The sequence below is a fragment of the Myxocyprinus asiaticus genome, chromosome 12 (assembly GCF_019703515.2).
Source record: "Myxocyprinus asiaticus isolate MX2 ecotype Aquarium Trade chromosome 12, UBuf_Myxa_2, whole genome shotgun sequence".
Classification (NCBI taxonomy): Eukaryota; Metazoa; Chordata; class Actinopteri; order Cypriniformes; family Catostomidae; genus Myxocyprinus; species Myxocyprinus asiaticus.
Window position 1 is genome coordinate 15,023,256 of NC_059355.1, and position 13,910 is coordinate 15,037,165.

The 13,910-nt window shown below is 36.4% G+C and overlaps 1 protein-coding gene across 4 annotated transcripts; it reads left to right on the forward strand.

Moving 5' to 3' along the window:
• The first annotated feature begins 1,013 nt into the window (after positions 1–1,013).
• orc4 (origin recognition complex, subunit 4) lies at positions 1,014–13,277 on the forward strand. Of its 4 annotated transcripts, none has more exons than XM_051712199.1 (14): positions 1,014–1,105; positions 1,407–1,472; positions 2,018–2,094; positions 2,330–2,420; positions 3,762–3,837; positions 3,957–4,042; positions 4,145–4,193; positions 4,855–5,006; positions 5,640–5,813; positions 6,313–6,399; positions 6,497–6,605; positions 8,597–8,692; positions 8,786–8,853; positions 12,964–13,277. In XM_051712199.1, the coding sequence occupies exons 2-14, from the start codon at positions 1,422–1,424 to the stop codon at positions 13,144–13,146; spliced, it is 1,299 nt and encodes a 432-aa protein (XP_051568159.1). In that variant the 5' UTR covers positions 1,014–1,105; positions 1,407–1,421; the 3' UTR covers positions 13,147–13,277. The 4 variants fall into 4 exon arrangements, with proteins under 4 accessions (XP_051568159.1, XP_051568158.1, XP_051568161.1 ...); XM_051712198.1 differs by having other exon boundaries at positions 1,052–1,113; XM_051712200.1 differs by having other exon boundaries at positions 1,078–1,109.
• The last annotated feature ends 633 nt before the right edge of the window (positions 13,278–13,910 follow it).

Consider the following 13,910-nt stretch of genomic DNA (forward strand, 5'->3'; position numbering starts at 1 on the left):
CACACAATATGATTTACATTTAGTAGATTTAAAATATTTTATATTTAACAGTGAATTGCCTCTGGTAAAGTTATAAAACATTTAGAGATTTGTATAGAATTCAATGGGAAATATCTACACCGAAATATAACAGATTTTTTAGGTTTAACCAGAGATTTATATGAAGAAACAACCTCCATGGCTCTACAATATGAGAGAGCGTAACGGCAAAGTCTTTCTAGCAAGTCAGTCCACTGTTGGCCATCTTTGGAACGCTCTCGGGTGGCTATTTCCAGTCATGCCAGTGCAGCTCCTATATATTTGAATGGAGAAAGACGGAAATCTCTAAAACGGTTGGTCAAGTTTACGATCAAAGAACATATTTCAAATCAGAAATTAAATGTAATAATATTGAAATCATAAATTGTTTCTTTACCTCATATTACGCTAAAAAAAATTCAATTTTCCCGGCTTGTATAGCTAATGCGCATGATTGACAGGCGATGTCTGTCTCTAAAAAGTGATTGGCTCTTTTACCTGTAAGGCGGGACTTCCTTTCTGCATCCGTTGACCGTTGGGCGTTCCAATTTCTCCCATCCATTTAAATACAAGTTGCCCATCTCTGCTAAACAATCTCTGGTAAGGGTCAACTAGCGTGCTACGTTTGGGGATACCATGCAAATGAATGGAGAGAGCCGTAAAGTAACGCCTACCTGTCGCAAAATCATCCTTGACTTCTCTTATAAAACATAGTTATCGTAGTGAACTCCATACATAGTTTATTACAAAAGCATTGTTTAGTGTAAAACATGTTTAAGATTAGTTAAAAGGCAGTCAATTAATTAAGTGATGAGCTGTTTCCTCACAAAAGGAGTTTATTCAGCACACTAAAGCATCTCCTCTATAGACATCCATTGAAAAAGAACGACCTCTTGTCTCCTCGCCAGTGTATCGCCATAGAATGTCAGTGGGAGCTCCGCGTCATGCTATTTTAAGCTAAGCGTATAGGCTACATATTAGAAGGGTTCTGGATTTTACGCACTGGTTTAATGTTCGCTCTGCGCAGATCCGGAAACTTGTTGCTCAACTAGGAAGTCAGTGGCGCGAAATCGCTGAAAACGCTTGAGTGAGTCAGTGAGTTATATTTGTTATTTTATGCTTAAAGCAAATGTCAAATCTGAATCGTCGGTGATATATAGCCCCTATCTGATTATAGGAGCACATTTAGGCTAATACTCGAGCCTGCATTTTAAAAACATGTAGTATCTAAGTGATTTGTTTATTTTTTATGTTTTTGTATTCGTCTGATATGTTGTTAATAATAATAATATTAATAGTTGCATGTATAATATAATAGTTGAATGCATTTGCATACTTGTATATTTAAACTTTTTTTTTTATTTCTTTCTTGTGATGTGTATTTTCAGTATTTGCAGGTGAAGATGAGTAAACGTAGATCAGCTGCTTTCACTGAAGCACAGTGCGTCTCTATGGTCTGTCTTTATCTTTCATGCACTTTATTTCTTTAAAGGTGCACTCAGTATTTTGTTTTCTTCCTAATTTTAAAAGTTTTACTTCTAAAGAAATGAATTGTAATTTTGAAACATATGTATAAAGTCATGAGCACTTAGAAGAGATGAAGACTCCAGTCACATCACCTTTTCAAAGCTGTTTTATTCTATGTAAAGAGGGTCCCCTCATGGGGGCTGCCATGTTGGGGTCATAAATTGTACACTAAATATTATATTTTTCTACTGCTCTGTTTGATAAAATTTGGTGACTTGATATTCCTGTGAAGATATTCAAAGTGTGCATGTACAGAGCTCAGAACATCTTAAATTCATCAATAAGCCATGAGATGCCTTGTGTTACAGTGATTAAATGGGAGTAAATTACGGTAACGCATGAATTCGATTTACGGAAGGACTTATTTGTATTTATTTAGATTATGCTCTGTTTTTATCATGTTTAAAACATAATCTTGAATATTCAAAATATGAACCATAATCCTGAATTTTAGCCTCAACTTTTTCTTCAGGCACAAAAAGTTATGCGTGAGAGACTGTGTCACCAGAATCTTCCAGATCAGCCCGTTGGTCTGGAGTCTCAGCACAAGTGGGTTCATTCACACCATACAAAGCCAGAACACTGAAACTGAGAAAAATGTCTCTAAAATTTTCTGTTTCTCCTGCCAAATGTGGATTATAAAATTGTCCCTGATTTCTTGCAATCTAATTTCAGTCATAACTCAATTTTAACAGAATGTGTAGTTACTGTGTTTAGTCCCAGAAAGGCAGTGCAGTAAAATTGTATGTCATTATATTCATATCACTCTCTTGTGTGTGTTCAGGCATTTGTTGGAGTTATTAAGGCGTACTGCTGTACATGGAGAAAGTAACTCTGTCCTCATTGTTGGGCCACGAGGAGCCGGTAAATCTATGGTATGAATTTAGTATTATTATAATTGAATTTTAGTGTTTCAGTTATACTTGCATTACTGCTAACTGGCTGCTTAAGCTGTTAGGAACTTTCAGAGGTGTGTAATTTTTAGCATCACTAGCATCACCAAACAGAACTGCAAAAATAATTGCTGTTTTCCCTAACACGCCCCACAAACTGATAGTCCCACCCTCAAACTAACGGCATTGGTTGAATCCATGTTTTGCGTTTTGATAGTGCTACAGAGTCAACCTACCAACAGATTATTAATAGTTGACTGCGAACTGAAGTGGGATACAATAAAGTATTTTAACATCAAAATAATTACATCAGCATTAGTCTCACAGAGTAACAGATGAATGAAATCAGTCCTGATTTGAGAAGTTGACTGACCACAAAGTGTGTTTCAGTGAAAAATCAGATTGCAGATTTGATGATTATTAATTTATTAAATGGCAGGGCTTGGTAAAAATATCGATTTTCTGATTAATCACAATCTTTATTTGAATGACCCTGGAATCGATACCTTAAATCCCAATATTGGTCTTTTATTTTAAAGTAGTGATGGCCAATATTTGGCAATTTTGTGATTAACGTCATCAATAACTGTTCGTTTGACCGATTAACATAAGTGTTAACTTTTTTTTGTGTCAGTTCCAAAATCCACCAAAAGATTTGTCAATGGAAAGTCAACACTTTTCAAGGTTTTTTTCTTTTAAAGTTTATGCAAATTTGAGTTAAAATTGCATTAAAGTGTTTTTCATTTTAGTAATTTTGTGTAAATCTGATTTGCTGTTGTTAAATTTTATTATGTTCATCTGCATTTATATCGGCCATCCCGCTCTCTAGATATCAGTATCAGTCATTGAAAAACCCATATTGGTTGACAACTAAGGTTTACTTCAGTTTTGTTAGTTTGATCTGTTAAATATTACATCTGTTAAATAAATAGCAACTGAACTGTAAAGTTTGGGCCCTGTTGTTCATATTTAAAATGAATATTTTAAGTTAGAAGGTCCTCTGTTCAATTAACAGTATTAGCTGAGAGAGAATTTATTTAAATGTAAGCAAAATGGACATTGAAACTGAAGTGTACCCAAATGAATCAAATCAAATCGTATTGAAATCTGAATCAAATCTAGAGCTTGTGAATGCACCTTTAAGCCATTGTAAAACAGTTGAATCACAATTTGTCTCGATTCCCTGTTCTATTGAATGCATTAATCAGATCTCTGCTGTGTCTTATGCCTCTAAGTGATTAATATGTATGTTTAAATAAATCTGATAAATTGTGTACATTTTCTCACTGTTTTTACACTTTTTGTGTGTGTGTGTGTGTGTAGCTCCTGGGTTGTGTCTTAAAAGAGCTCATGCAACTGAAGGAAGTGCAGAAGAATGTTCTTCTAGTGGAGTTGAACGGTGAGTTTATATATTTCTTTTCATAGCATTGTGTGTTAAACTGTGACATATCAAACCTCACCTAATTTAAGAGGAATAACGGATGTGTCTGATGCGATTTGCTGGTTTCGTGAGTGCAGGTCTTCTGCAGACAGATGACAAAATCGCTCTGAGAGAAATCACTCGCCAGCTGCACTTGGAGAACGTCGTAGGAGACAAAGTGTTTGTGCGTATCTGTCTGTATTTTCAGTTGAATTTCAGTAGTTATATATGGCAGGTTTATAGAGGTTTTGTGCTGAAATGTTTGGATATGACTCTTCTGTTTCAGGGGAGCTTTGCAGAAAATATGGCTTTTCTTTTGGAAGCTCTGAAGAGAGGTGAGGCTTCATCAGCCGCTGCTGACAGAATGCAGTCCGTTGATTTGCAGCAGTGTTTAGAATTCAGAATTTAGTTTTTATTTCTAGTTTTTTCTTTCAGTCTAGTTTAGTTTCTTTTTAGTGTTATTCAGGTTCTGTAAAACAACAACTAAACTGTAAACGAAAAACAGTTGACACACGACATCACAAGAAAAAAAAAAGTGCAATAGCAAATGCACTTACACTGTTAATCCCTGTTTGTTTTTGTCAACTAAAATTATATGCCATTTTACTCTGAGTAAAATTGACAAATTACTGAATATGCTTAAATGGTGACTAAATGTAAAGGACATTTTCATCAAAAGACAAAAATTATGACTAAAATAAGAACAACTTAAATTAACTGTGGTCTAGTGTTATAACTTGTTGCACTTTTAGATTTTAAATAAAGGAGGGTTTAATGGTTTCAAATTTTGTAACAAACTGTATATTAAAAACTAAAGTGAATTTATGATTATTTTTATTTCATTCAATTTCCAAATCAAGTTTTGGAGTCATGGAAATTTATTCTACTGCAGTTTTTCCAATTGTGTTTATGAAGTTTATATAGTTAATATGTATAATAACAGTGATTTGCTGTCAGTTTATTTGCAGTTGATAATGTGTCTCTTCTCTGTTTCAGGTGATAAGTGCAGCAGTCGTCCTGTGCTGTTCGTTTTGGATGAGTTTGATCTGTTTGCACATCATAAGAACCAAACATTACTCTATAACCTGTTAGATGTGTCGCAGTCTGCGCAGGCACCAGTGGCTGTGGTGGGACTCACCTGCAGACTGGTGCGTCTGCTCTGCAAACATTAATTTTAGACCTGCAACTAACTACTATTTTGATCATCAGTTACCGGTAATCTGTTGATTAGCCCTTCGATTAATTAAATATTCCTCATCTTGCCAAATGCTCTCCTTCCAAACAATGTGCAAATTTAAATCTATATAATGTGCGTTTCACAATGCGTGCAGCAATAGTTTAAAATATATAGATTACATTTTAAAAGAGCAGATAAAATTGAAGAAAAAAGTGAGCAAAAATAATAATAAAGTACTGATAAACAAATTAATTGATGTGTTGGAATTATAGAGATTACATTGTAAAGTGCAGATAAAATGAAAACAATGTGTAAATGTAAATGGGGAAAAAAAATCTGCAAAATGGTATATCTTTTTAATTGCTATATATATATATATATATATATATTAGGCTTTTTTACTACTGCAAAGTGAAGTCACTGACAAATCCATAGCAAAAAGACCCAACTCATGAATGAAACTTGATGTCAGCCGTTTTTACTGATTAGTTATTTAAGCTCTGATTGTTGTGTGAGTTAATAATGTTATTCATCAGGTGCAAACAACACAATCATTCTAAGATTATTCAGTGTTGTGTGTTTTATTTTTTTGGGTGTGTTTCAGGACGCGTTGGAGCTCTTGGAGAAACGAGTGAAGTCTCGATTCTCTCACAGGCAGATTCATCTCTTCAGCTCACTCTCGTTCGGTCAGTATGTGGATGTGGTTCGGTCTCACCTCAGTTTACCTCAAGACTTCCCATATCCCAAATTCTCCAAAGAGTGGAACCACAACATCACGGTACAAATACAACAAACATGTTCAGTATTGAACTGAGCCACCAAATCACACACACTGAATGAAATAGTTAATGTTGTTCCAAACCTGCATGACTTTCTTTTGAGATGTTTGATCGATTGTTCATGCTGCTCTTTTCCACACATTGACAGCATATGGTGACCACATCAGTCAAGCTCCAAAATGAGACCCTAAAGCACTATAACATTATCATAAAGCTCACAAATCTCATTTATGTAATTTCATACTTCAAACTAGTCAATGGAGCAAAACACTATTGTTTTTTGTGTGGAGGAAAGGGAAGATTTTCAGTTAGTAACAACTTAAATTTGGGTCTGTTCCTCACACAAAGCTATCATGTGGCTTCTGAAGACTTGGATTATGGTGCACGAGTCATATGAACTACTTTTGTAATGCTTTCACAGTGATTTTAGGAGCGTGGAAACCCCAAATTGTAAAGTTTTAATTTACAGCCTAACAGCTTCTCTGCTTTTCTCTGTAGAAATTATGTGAAGAGAAATCAGTGCAGGAGATTTTACAGAGACACTTCAACTCCAGTAAAGACTTGCGTTCACTTCACATGCTGCTGGTAATCCGTTTATCTCTTTAAGAGACCATTAGAGATCATAGTGTTGTTGAATCAGTGTTTGTGCACGTATGTTAATGTGTGTATGTGTGCGTTGTAGTTTGTAGCTGTAAGTCGAGTGTCAGGCTCTAATTGGACTCTTCGTGATGTTGATCTACTGGAGGCCAGTCGACTGATTTTAGCAGATTCTAAAGCGAACATCCTTCATGGTGAGAATGATATTAGCATACACGTTCACTTGCTTACACAATCACACAGACCATTTCACATTGACATTTAAAGGGAAAATATCTGGTAATGTTGCAGCATAGACGAAGCATCATACAAAAGTAGAAGTTCTCAGTAACAAATATTATGATAAAAAAAAAAATCCCCATTGTTGAATAAAGCAAGACTGATATATGTCTTATATGAGATGAAGGCATATCATGAGTAACATATTTAAAAAAAAAAAAAATACTATTCTACTATTTCTTTCTGTTTAGCAATTAGCAAATAAAAACTGAGTGCACCTAAATATTTAGCTTCCGTCTTCCCTAAAAATGCAAAAACATGTATTGGAATAGTATCAGCTTTTTCAGATTAAAATACAAATTTATCGGAGAGACACTGGTCATATACTTTGAACTTTGTCAATTTTTGTATTTTCTCAACAATAAAGAAATATATCAACATAAAAATAGGAATTCAAAGAAATGCACAGGTGCTTTTAATACATATTCATTTAGTTTTTTTGTTGTTCCCAAGTGTTCTGACATCTGAAATGACACACATTAAAAGCTGTAAATCACATCACTTCTATAATAAATAGGGCTGTCAATCGCTAATTTAAAAAAAATATATAATTGCATGATGTGCCAATTAATTAATTGAATCACAATTAATCGCATAGCAATATTTACTGACAGAGGCCCTTAAATAGAGATAATTTTGTATATAATAATTAAAATAACCAAAAATACTGTGTCTATTCATAGACATCAAATACATTACATCATATTACATATATTGTGGCAGCAGACAAGCATTTTACAACACAAAAAAGTGTTTTTTAAAGTCAAAATATTATTTGTTTTCCGTATCATTGAACATAATGCTATTATTTGATGTGTCTCAGAATGCATTACTTCCATCTGTGCTATTTACGAATTGTTGTTCGACTTATTCATGCGTCTAACGGATGCTTTTGGACCGTCTAAAGGCTGAAATGTGCTCTATGCAAATGCATGAACGCAGATGCAAAGGCTTGGCCAATGCATTGCCAGCATGCGAACATGCTTAACGTGCGTCCTTTTGTTGCCATGTAACAAACTGGAAAACTAGATGTTGTTGTTATTATTCAGGCAAGTTGCTATAAATATATTGACTTACTTGCTCAGCAATATTCTATTCAAACTGTTGCTCTGCCATGACAGTAGTTGGCCTGAAAGAGAAAACTCTCTGTATAAACAGACGGTTCACACTATTCTCGCTTTAGCGGCCCTTGCGGCAATGCTGAGAATGCAACGCATACTTGCGTTGTGTCAGTGCAATTCATAACTCATTTCAGAACGCAATGGCACATGAAATCAAGATGCGTCTGCGTTGCGTGGTATATGTTTCGTTGAGAAAGTCACTTGCGTGTAGTATGTTTTGGCCTTAACTTTGGTTGCATCACGTCTCGCTAGTTTTCATTGTCTCTAGTGACACAAGCTGTGTTTTTCAGTTTGAAACTTTGAAAAACATGTCTCGATCCCTGCATTCTGTTGCTTGGACCTGTGGAAGGCTGTGCAGCCTACACGTTGTTTTGACAAGGCGTGTTGCCTGTACACGTGGAGTGCTGACTGTCCCCTAATGCCACAGATTGGTAAAAACATCAAAGTGGTACATCAAGCTTGAATTGGCCCGATGGTAGGAACATTCCTTACTACGGAACTTCTGTATGGATTGGGGACATGATTAATTGCGTAATTTGTTTTTAACACGTTATTTTTCATATAATTAATCGCACTTAAATTAACGTGTTAAATCAACAGCCCTAATAGTAATGTGCGTTTTCATCCAACTGTGACATGGCTTAGTTTTTATTTTTGTGGCTAATGTTGCCGGGAAACTCCGCCCACAGTGGAATCTCATTGGACGTAAAATTCTGCTGTGCAGCTGTATATTAAACATCAAAAATGTTCATGACTTGTGGAATCTCTCCATGCCTGTATTTCAGGTCTGTCTATTCTGGAGCTGTGTTTGATCATCGCCATGAAACATCTGAATGACACTTATGGTGGAGAACCCTTCAACTTTCAGATGGTCCATAATGGTATGACATCACTTAAGCATCAGATCCTTTTTTCATTAGCATGCATATCAGTATGCAGCAGCTGAAAAGTGACTTTATTTGTAATTTCCTCAGAGTTTAAGAAGTTCATTCAGAGGAAGTCTCACTCCATTCATAAGTTTGAGAAGCCCGTGGTGATGAAGGTCAGTTTGAAAGTTGATGTCCTCTGCTGCCATCTAGTGGTCACACATGAACATGCTTTAGTGGCACTCTAGTCCAGTGTTTCCCAACCACTGTGCCGTGGCACACTAGTGTGCTGTGAAAGATTGTCAGGTGTGCCGTGGAAAATTATCAGATTCCACAAAATAAATCAGGGCTCCGGACTGAGAAAAATTTTTCAACCATTTTTCCTTACAGTTCGATTAAACTTTGAAAGAGGTCACATTGGTGCGACTACAAAGTTGGCTGACTCTCTGATTGTGCTCTGTCGTTTTTTGTTCCGTATGAGAAATATCAAAGGCAGATGTTCCAAACGCAAAAGGAAACAGCTTTACCCGGATCAGTCAGCGCCGCTCAATGGACAGATCAGCGCAGAAACATGCATTTACACGTGGACCGGTCTCGAGCGTGCAGATCATCATAAACAGAGATGCGAGAAGCATGGGCTGGGTCGTGAATTCGGCATTGATTATTTGTTTAAAACCTCTATGAAAGCCCATAATGTGTCGATGATTAAACCAGTTTAAAATTGTATTAAACGGCCCCAGCATTCTAAACAGCATTGAAAAGGAATAAAGGAGAAATCTGCACAGTGAACACACAGAAATTGTAAGGTTTCAATCCACACATCACAGATATTAAAAAAAATATTTACCATGAATTTATATCAATATAGTAGTGAGAGAATACAATTTAATTTCAGAATGTGTTTTTCTTACGAAAAATGCCATAATTTGTTTTATGGTTACTGCTAATCATGGTTTTACTTATACTTTTGGTTACTATGATCTTATTGCAAATGCCACAGTTAAAAATATGGATACAATGGAACTTTCCTTCTGTGTAAAATCTTTTCTAATGCCTTCTGGTTGTAGAAATAGGCTTTGTTTGTCTTCAGATGACTGTATTTTAATCATCAAGATCCTGATAAAAAGAAACCGTGAAAGAAAACACATTTTCTTTCAGTTGGACCGGTGCGACCAACTCAAGTGCTGGTGTGACCATTTGTAGAATTTAACACTGGTGCTACCACTCTTAAATATTAGTCTGGAGCCATGTAAATAAATAGATAAATAAAAAAGTTATTTGCTGTAGCATTGCAAGAATTATTTGCAAGAACAAATCTAAAAATAAGATGCAAATTTGTTGTTTTATTCATTACTCAATTAGCACTCTTGCCACTTGTGATTTCATTACCGTACCTACATGACTTGTGTTTTTTGCATAGCCGAATTTCAAACATTACGAGTAAACGCAATTAAAATGGACAGAAAACATGGAATTTCTTGAAAAGGAAAACTATCAATGATGGTTATGTGGGACAGTGGGATAGAGGTGTGCCATTGGATTTGTTTAATTGTAAAAAGTGTGCCGTGGCAGAAAAAAAGGTTGGAAAACACTGCTCTGGTCCAGTGGAGCTCAACCTTTTTGACTCCAAGACAATATTTAAAGGCCCCAACCACCCCGAAACTAGGAGTGTCAATAGATAGGTGAAGTTTGTCAAGACAAACCTTGATGTTGGCTTGACAATGCCTTGTCTGAAAGTTGAAACTAGCTAAAATTTTTGTAGTTTAACCAATAGAATTTGAATTCTCAAACTTTCCAAGGGTTTGTTTGCAAGTTAATTTTTTTTGACATTTGGAATTTGAATTCACGAACATTCTGTCAGTGCAAGTCTATGGAATTTTTCAAATACAGTTGTGCTCAAAAGTTTGCATACCCTTGGAGAATTGGTAATATATGTACCATTTTTAAAGAAAACATGAGTGAGCAGGCAAAACACATTTCTTTTATTTCTTATGGGATTCATATTTAACTGTAGGTTATAACTGAATGACACAATCATAAAACAAAACATGGCAACAAAGAAAAAAATGAAATGACCCCTGTTCAAAAGTCTGCATACCCTTAGTTCTTAATACTGTGTATTGCCCCCTTTAGCATCAATGACAGCGTGCAGTCTTTTGTAATAGTTGTCTATGAGGCCCCAAATTCTTGCAGGTGGTATAGCTGCCCATTTGTCTTAGCAAAATGCCTCCAGGTCATGCAAAGTCTTTGGTCGTCTTGCATGAACTGCACGTTTGAGATCTCCCTAGAGTTGCTCGATTATATTAAGGTCAGAAGACTGTGATGGCCACTCCAAAACCTTCACCTTTTTCTGCTGTAACCACTGGAGGGTCAACTTGGCCTTGTGCTTAGGGTCATTGTCGTGCTGGAAAGTCCAAGAGCGTTCCATGCGCAGCTTTCGTGCAGAAGAATGCAAATTGTCTGCCAGTATTTTCTGATAACATGCTGCATTCATTTTGCCATACATTTTCACAAGATTCCCCATGCCATTAGAGCTCACACACCCCCAAAACATCAGTGAGCCACCACCATGCTTCACAGTGGGGATGGTATTCTTTTCACTATAGGCCTTGTTGACCCCTCTCCAAACATAGCACTTATGGTTGTGACCATAAAGCTCTATTTTGGTTTCATCACTCCAAATTTCAGTGTGCCAGAAGCAGTGAGGCATGTCAAGGTGTTGTCTGGCTTTGTGGCATTGGTGCAGTAAAGGCTTCTTTCTGGCAACTCGACCATGCAGCTCATTTTTGTTCAAGTATCGTCATATTGTGCTCCTTGAAACAACCACACAGTCTTTTTCCAGAGCAGCCTGTATTTCTCTTGAGGTTACCTGTGGGGTTTTCTTTGTATCCTGAACAATTCTTCTGGCAGTTGTGGCTGAAATCTTTCTTGGTCACCTGACCTTGGCTTGGTATCAAGAGATCCCCGAATTTTCCACTTCTTAATAAGTGATTGAACAGTACTGACTGGCATTTTCAAGTCTTTGGATATCTTTTTATATCCTTTTCCATCTTTATAACGTTCCATTACCTTGTTACACAGGTCTTTTGACAGTTCTTTTCTGCTCCCCATGGCTCAGTATCTAGCCTGCTCAGTGCATCCACGTGAGAGCTAACAAACTCATTGACTATTTATACACAGACACTAATTGCAATTTTAAAAGCCACAGGTGTGGGAATTTAACCTTTAATTGCCATTTAAACCTGTGTGTGTCACCTTGTGTGTCTGTAACAAGGCCAAACATTCAAGGGTATGTAAACTTTTGATCAGGGCCATTTGGGTGATTTCTGTTATCATAATGATTTAAAAAAGAGCCAAACAACTGTGATAATAAATGGCTTCATATGATCACTATTCTTAAAAGACAGTTTTGTTTTTGCATGATCAGTCATAATTTCAAAATCAAAGCCAAAATGTCACAATTTCTGCCAGGGTATGCAAACTTTTGAGCACAACTGTATTTGATCGACTGATGTTTGAAAACCGTAAGTCCGATCAGTTAGAAGAGACATGGCACACTATGAAAAAACCCTAAACCAAGTTTGTACAAAAACTGTATGTAACCACATTTAATTTCGTGATCCCAGAAGTTTCAGGAACTGCCAGTTTAAAAGTGTCTATATCTTGAATTGAAGCAGTTTTTGGCATTCTCATGTAAAATAAATGGAAACATCAAAGTTACTTAATTGAGAAGAAATGGAAAAACTGCAGGGGCCTGGGTAGCTCAGTGAGTACTGACGCTGACTCACGAGTTCGAATCCAGGGTGTGCTGAGTGACTCCAGCCAGGTCTCCTAAGCAACCAAATTGGCCCGGTTGCTAGGGAGGATAGAGTCACATGGGGTAACCTCCTCGTGGTCACGATTAGTGGTTCTTGATCTCTATGGCGCGCGTGGTAAGTTGTGCGTGGATCGCGGATAGTAGCATGAGCCTCCACATGCGGAGTCTCTTTGGTGTCATGCACAATGAGCCATGTGATAAGATGTGTGGATTGACTGTCTCAGAAGCGGAGACAACTGAGACTTGTCCTCCGCCACCCAGATTGAGGTCTGTAACCGCGCCACCACGAGGACCTACTAAGTAGTGAGAATTGGGCATTCCAAATTGGGAGAAAAGGGGATAAAAAAAGAAAGAAAAACTGCCTCTTTAATTATAATACTTAAGTTCGCTCAAGTATGTTTTTGTCTGCAGTGTAATTGAGTGAAATTTTTACTTTTTACAACCTGCTTACCTATGTGTGTTTTCACAGGCGTTTGAGCATCTAGTCCAGTTGGAGCTGGTGCAGCCGGTGGATACAGGTGCTTGTAAAGTTCAGTGTGAGTATCAGCTCATGAGACTGATGCTGGAACATGGGCAGGTAATGGAGGCTCTGCAGAGATACCCACAATGCCCCACCGACGTAAAACAGTGGGCACTCTCTGCCTTCGCATAAACGCTTCATCAAAGTACAGTTCAATAATCACGTACAGTCATTATTATTATGTGGCAATTCTCCCTCAATTTAAAATTGCTGTGTATGAAGTTGTGTATAGTTTTGTTTTTGCAATAAAGTTAATACAAGTGCTACTTTGTGCTGTTTCAAGTATGTTTTAATTTTTAATTGCGAATGATTCAGCTGTCAATTGCCTAAATAGACAGTTGTCTTTCAAGGCAGCATCATACCTGGAACCTCAATTCACTAATTTAGAACACTGTACACAGGCAGCAACTCTGTTTGGCTTGATTTAATATATATATATATATATATGTATATGTATAATGTTAGCATGTTGCTAATCTAACAGCGCGAGACTCTAACAAGCAGAAAATGCATTTCGCACAAGTTATTTTAGTTTAATATTTTTATTATAAATTTAACATTTATACTGTCTGTTTAGTGTTCAGTGTTTTGTAAACTCCCATTTTTATAATGTAGAAAATATTTAACATGTAGTTTGTCTTAATGATAAATTTGATTAACAATAATATATGTTTTAAACTGCCTTTACGTTACACCTATGATATCTTAACATGCTGTGTACGTACATTTTAATATTACAATATTTAAAATATAGTAAGGTAATAATATATTTTATATATATACACACACACACACACACACACACACACACACACACAGTTGAAGTCAGAAGTTTACATACACTTAGGCTTAAGTCATTAAAACTCTTTTTTTTTTTTTTTTTTTAACCACTCCAC

Bases quoted from the DNA above. Each gene is read 5' to 3' on its own strand.
- orc4 (XM_051712199.1), top strand. From the start codon at position 1,422: ATGAGTAAACGTAGATCAGCTGCTTTCACTGAAGCACAGTGCGTCTCT. The intron at 4,194-4,854 runs GTGAGGCTTCAT...TCTCTGTTTCAG, and splicing joins TTTGGAAGCTCTGAAGAGAG to GTGATAAGTGCAGCAGTCGT. The intron at 5,007-5,639 runs GTGCGTCTGCTC...GGTGTGTTTCAG, and splicing joins TGGGACTCACCTGCAGACTG to GACGCGTTGGAGCTCTTGGA.